The 5976-nt window shown below is 67.2% G+C and overlaps 1 protein-coding gene across 1 annotated transcript; it reads left to right on the top strand.

The window, feature by feature from the left end:
• The first annotated feature begins 544 nt into the window (after positions 1-544).
• Positions 545-5026, top strand: HMX1 (H6 family homeobox 1). Its single transcript, XM_081813094.1, has 2 exons — positions 545-974; positions 3677-5026. Exons 1-2 carry the CDS (start codon positions 575-577, stop codon positions 4330-4332), a joined length of 1056 nt encoding a protein of 351 aa, XP_081669220.1. The 5' UTR covers positions 545-574; the 3' UTR covers positions 4333-5026.
• The last annotated feature ends 950 nt before the right edge of the window (positions 5027-5976 follow it).

The raw sequence follows: 5976 nt of genomic DNA, 5'->3' as shown, positions 1-5976 counted from the left end.
TCCCGCGGCCAATGGGCGGCCGCCCAGCCGAGGCCCCGCCCCCCTCACCCCCAGCCCCCAGCCCGGCCCCAGCGGCGCGAGCCCCGGGAATGGATCACGCGGGGCCGACCCCGCCGCGACCCCCGGCCCGGACCTTCCCGCCCCCCGCCCTCGGCCGCGCGACCGCCCGCGCGCCCGGCCCCCGGAGGCGTCTCCGGACAGCGGCCGCGCTCGGGGCCCGCCGCGGCGTCCTTGGGCTGCGCCGGCTACCCGCCCGGCCCGCGCCGCCCCGCCCCTGCCGGCCCCTCCCCCGCCCCTCCCCGCCCCCAGCGGGGCCGGCCCGGGCGGCGACCAGAGCGGCGACGTGAAAGGCGAGCGAGGCGGCTGCCCGGCCGGCTGTCGGCGCGCACCCGCTCCCGGCCCAGCCCAGCCCCGCGCCGAGGCCGCCGCCCGCCCGGCGGGGCCCGACGCCAGCGCTCCCGGCGGCGGCTCCAGGGCAGCCCGCGCGCGAGCCGGGAAGCCGCGCGCCACTGTCCCCGGAGGGGGGCCCGGGACCCCGAGGAGCCCGGCAGAGCCCGACGGGCCCGCGGCCGCGATGCCGGACGAGCTGACGGAGCCCGGGCGTGCCACGCCGGCCCGCGCCTCCTCCTTCCTCATCGAGAACCTGCTGGCGGCCGAGGCCAAGGGCGCCAGGCGCGCGGCCCAGGGCGGCGGCGGCGGCGGCCGCGAGGACGAGGAGGACGACGACGACGACCCGGAGGACGAGGACGCGGAGCAGGCGCGGCGGCGGCGGCTGCAGCGGCGGAGGCAGCTGCGCGCGGGCGCGGGGCCCGGCGGGGAGGCGCGGGCGCGGGCGCTGCTCGGGCCGGGCGCGCCGGGCCTCGGTCCCCGGCCGCCCCCCGGCCCCGGGCCGCCCTACGCGCTGGGCTGCGGCGGCGCGACGCGCTGGTACCCTCGGGCGCACGGCGGCTACGGAGGCGGCCTCAGTCCGGACAGTGAGTCGGGGCGCCGGGACGGGTGGGCCGCGGGGACTGTGCTCGCGGACTTGGCGTCCGTCGGAGGCCTTTCTGGGCCGCCCTCCTCCTTGCGTGTAGCGGGGTGGGCTTGGAGGCCGGCTCCCCGGGACAGGGAGCTCTGCGTCGCCAGGCTCTGCGGGTCCCAGGGAGGCTGGAGAGCCTTCGGAGAGGAGCCCGGGGACGGGGAGGGCGGGCAGCTGAAGCAGAGCGAGGGACGGGGCCTGGAAAAAGACAGGGAGAGACGGAGAGCAGAGAGAGGGTGGGGGAAGAGGGAGGGATGGAGGAAGAAGGAAGAGGGATGTGGGGAGAGAGGAAAAGAGAAGACGCAGACACAGAAGCCCCGCGGGTGATGGTGAGAAGACAGGGAGGTAAGGGGCAGAAGAAGTGAAGACAAAGTAGAGTCCGACCGGGAAACGTGAAGGGGCTGGAGCAGAGGGAGACACTGTTGGGGGGCTGGAGAGTGGAGGGGGGAGCATCTGCGCCCTCAAACCCCATCTCCTCTGAGAGCTGAGGACAGGGGCTGGGGCCGGCGACACCTCCCTCTTGGTCCTCCCAGGCAAGAAGGGAGCCCATTCTGAAGCCCCCAGTCCCACCCCTCTCTCTTCCTTTTCTGCCCCTCCCCCTCCCATGCCTTTGTTCCCTGCTGAGGGCTCAGAGGCTGGGAGTGGGGGTTCTCAGCCCCACAATTACTCACCCCTCTGGCCCTGAGTTCTGCTCCTTCTCCCCAGGCTCGCCCCCTCCCTTGGGGACCTGCCCTTGGGAGGAAGACCCCTGGGAGGAACACCAGGAAGTCATTCCAATGCTGGCCCCCAGGCTTGGCCAGCAAACCCCCCCCCCCCACACACACACTAAAGCCAGCTGAGGACTCTTCCAGGCTCTTGCTCCAAGATCCGTTGCCAGACCCCTCTCAATAAACCCCCTCTCTGGAGTGGGAGTGACCCTTCTGCAAAGGGACCCACCTCGGAGAACCCATACCCAGAAAAGTCTGGGCCTCCACCCCTTTCACGTACACTGGATCACGGCTCGGTGGTTTCCCTGAAATCAAGTGATCACATTTAGTGCCCCCCACCCCGGGAGTGTTTCTGAGAAGGTCTGGCAGGGTGAGATGTGGTCCCCACCTTGCCCCAGGGTCTTCTCCCCCTGCAGCCCTCGTGGCAGCTCCTGAAGACGGGGCTTCTTATTTCGTGCAATGCGGGTTAGGGTCCAGGTTTCCCACCAGAGCCGGCAGGCCTGGCGTGGTGTGTTGTGGTAGTGTGGGGGCCTCTGTGAGTCTGGGGGCTCGGGGTTTGTGGGGAGGCAGAGGCTCCTGGTAGCGCGCGCGCGCGCGCGCGCGCGCGCACACACACACACACACACACACACACACACACACACACGCCAGCCTGGAGCCTGACTCCCCATCAGGCACCGTCAGGCACTGGGAGGGCTCACACCACCGGGGTTAGGCGGGGGCACACTCGAATCTGCACACCTCCAGGGCCACCGGGGTATGGCCCAAGCCACACACACGAGCCCAGCGGTGTTGGCACACCTTGTAAACACTCACGTTGCCGGCACACCACTGGCTTCTGAGGGCTGGAGGGGCTGGAGGGGCCAAACTCCGCTTAGGCCTGCCAAGCCTTGGCACAGGGGGCTCAGGCCATGGCAAGGGGGAAGGGTAAACTGGCCCGGGTTGGCCTGAATCCCACAGGCTGGCCGCTGCAGTCTTCAAGCGGGGGGCCTGGACTCTGGACATGCACCTGCGTCCTGGGCAGCCTCTTTCACCTGGAGGCACCATCCCTTGCCAGTGCTGGGGGGCGTCTCCTTACTTGTGGGAGGTCAGGTGGAGCCTGGTATTTTGGAGCACGAGCTCAGGAACCCCTGTGGCCTTCTGTAACCCCAAGCCCACAGGCTCAGCCACGGTGGTTGGGATGCTGTGCCCCTGCGGTGTTTCTGCAGAGCCCCGCTTGTATTTGTACTGGGGGGAAGAGTGGACGCGTAGGTCTCCGTGGGCATTTGGGTGAGGGGAACAGAAAGTGGGTAGTGGGTGGGGATCCCAGCGTCACCTGGAGTTTTGTTTTGGGGACTGTCTGCATTTGTTTATTCTCCTTCTATGGGATGTTTCTGTGCAAGCGGGAATTTTGCCTCGGCCTCTGAAAGTGGATGGGGAGGGTCACTGCAGGTCTTTATTTCTGTGTCTGGGGGGCTTGGTGTAGGGCTGGGTGCCGGGGAGTCAGGCTGCCCTTGTTTGTTTTCTGGTGCGTACATATATGTCGGAGGGGAGGGCATCCTTCCAGCGCAGTGTGGCGCTTGCGAGGCTTTGTCGTGTTTCAGTATGGAGCCTGTGGTTTCGGGAACCTCTCTTTCCGGGTTTCTGTTTGCGTTTTGTGTTTCTTTTCTTCCCTTTTTCCCCTTTCATCCTCCGGTGTGCATGTGCAGCTCTGAGTGAGAGTGTGTGTGTTGCCAGCCTGTCGGTTTGCAGTATTGCTCTCTGGTCTTCAACTCACCTCCTCCTCTCTCTGCCTTTCTCCATCCCTGGGTGAGATCTCTAGGCAGCCCTGTGGGATGCAGGGCCCTGCCCCGGGTACTGTTTCCCTGGGGCAGCTGTGGGTGAGCCCATGGGTTGGGGGAGCAGCCGGCCGCAGTGATTGGGTCTGGGGATCAGCCCCAGAACCAACCCTGTGCCCCTCTCTCCCCTGCAGCCAGCGACCGGGACTCACCGGAGACAGGCGAGGAGATGGGCCGAGCCGAGGGCGCCTGGCAGCGGGGCCCCGGGCCGGGAGCGCTGCAGCGAGAGGCAGCCGAGCTGGCGGCGCGGGGCCCGACGGCCGGCGCGGAGGAGGCGGCGGAGCTGGCCGAGGCCCCCGCCGTGGCGGGCGAGGCGCGCGGCGGCGTTGGCGTGGGCGGCGGTCGCAAGAAGAAGACGCGCACGGTCTTCTCGCGCAGCCAGGTCTTCCAGCTCGAGTCCACTTTCGACCTGAAGCGCTACCTGAGCAGCGCGGAGCGCGCGGGCCTCGCCGCCTCCCTGCAGCTCACCGAGACGCAGGTCAAGATCTGGTTCCAGAACCGCCGCAACAAGTGGAAACGGCAGCTGGCGGCCGAGCTGGAGGCGGCCAGCCTGTCCCCGCCGGGTGCGCAGCGCCTCGTCCGCGTTCCGGTGCTCTACCACGAGAGCCCCCCGGCCGCCTCCGCCACCGGGCCCCCGGCCGCCGCGCTGCCCTTCCCGCTGGCGCCCGCCGCGCCCGCGCCGCCCCCGCCGCTGCTTGGCTTCTCCGGGGCCCTGGCCTACCCGCTGGCCGCCTTCCCGGCAGCTGCCTCCGTGCCCTTCCTGCGGGCGCAGATGCCCGGCCTGGTGTGAGCCCCACCCGCTGGGCCCACTCCCTGGGGCCGCTGGGGACCTCTGGGGCGGCCCAGGGAAAGCTGGGGGAGGGCCGGGCCGCTCCTAGGGCCCCTCTGCGCCTGATCGCAGGCTGCCTGCCGCGCCGGCCAGAACCCTGTCCGAAGCTCCTCCAGAGTGTAACAGAGATGTCTTGGACTGTGGCGCCCAGACAGGCTGGAACCCTGGCAGGGAAGAGGGCATCCCAGAGAGACAGTACGGTGTGCCAGGCAGCCCAGAGCCCCAGCAGGACAGGCCTCCGGCGGGAGCAAGTTCAGTGACCCCACTGCAGCCCGCAAGCACCCAGGCGCAGCCCACCCCTGAGGCAAGGAGGCTGTTCAAGGTGCTTCAAGGTGACCAGTCCCCAACACAGCCCCCACCCAACATACACGTCCCTCCCCAGGACTGTGCAGGACCCCAGACAGCAGGCCTCCAGAGGACTGTGACCAGCCTCATGGCCTTGCTAGTGGGCCCCACAGAGGGAGAACCCCAGGGAGAGCACCCCTGCGCAGGGGAAGGGGCGAAGACCCGGCCGGGTGGCACTTGTGTCAGAGTGTCCCTTCTGCAGACAGGGCCGGACTGAGGCTTCTCTCCTGGGCCGTGGCCTCCAGTTCTTCTGGCGAAGACTTTTTTAAAAATGAACCTACTTATTTGCGTATGGAATAAAAGGGACGTTTTCTGGACCGTTTTGGCTGCTTTGTGATCACTGGGGCGGGGCCCCTCTTCTGATAGCAGGCTACGGTGGGTGCTGTCCGTCCCTCCTTCCTGGAGCTCTTTCCAGTGCCCACCAAGGACCGGTGGTATGGTGGAAAGGGCAGGCAGGAGCCGAGGTCTGGGGACTCCCCACTCCAGCCCCCACGTCCCCCTCCCTGACCAGGAGGCCCAGCAGGACCTCTGGGGACTTCGCGATGGGGAAGGTAAAGGATTGGGGGGGAGGAGGGGACTATGTGTCCTGTGTCCCACAGTTCTGGGGCTTCCACAAAACCCAAAAGCCATGAGTCAGGTGAAGGTAGAGCCCGTCTCCTTTGGCACAAGGGGCTGCTGGCTGTGTGGCCCCCCACGTCCACTGCCCCTTCCTTGATAGCCATCTCTAACCATATGGGTTTTTCTTTTGGCCAAAACAAAACATGGACACTCCCAGCAAGGTCAGGCGGGGAATGCTGCTCTCCAGCCTCCCCTCCCCCCTAGACCATCTGCAATCTCTGGCAAGCTTGGGGGATCCAGACCCATGGGCAAAGCCCCAGCTCAGGGCCTGAGTTTATGGGCTCTGAACAAAAGCTTATTTCAATAGTCTGGATTACGGTGGCCATCCAGCCTCCATCAGTCCCAAGATAGGTGGTTACAGGGTGAATACAGGGTCCCCTGCAAAGCGGGTCAGATGATGGACCCTTTCTGGGGTGTGCTTCTCTAGTTGGGCAGAGAGGTCATTTGGGGCTAGAAAGGGTCACTTCTAACAGAATCGAGCCCCCTTGAAAACCTGTCTCTGTCCCTCACTTCTGGCTCCCAGGTTGAGATGCACAGTAAGCGGGCCACACTAGGGGCTCCGTGTTCTCAGTGGTGGCTCCAGACAGCCCAGGAGAAGGCGCCACGGAGGTCTTCCCTGGGCTGGCGGTCCAGCTGTCTGTC

Source organism: Leptonychotes weddellii, chromosome 2, assembly GCF_054177405.1.
Source record: "Leptonychotes weddellii isolate Sample4059 chromosome 2, ASM5417740v2, whole genome shotgun sequence".
NCBI classification, from domain to species: Eukaryota; Metazoa; Chordata; class Mammalia; order Carnivora; family Phocidae; genus Leptonychotes; species Leptonychotes weddellii.
Note: the sequence above shows the minus strand (reverse complement) of the source record. Positions and strands in the feature narration are given on the sequence as shown.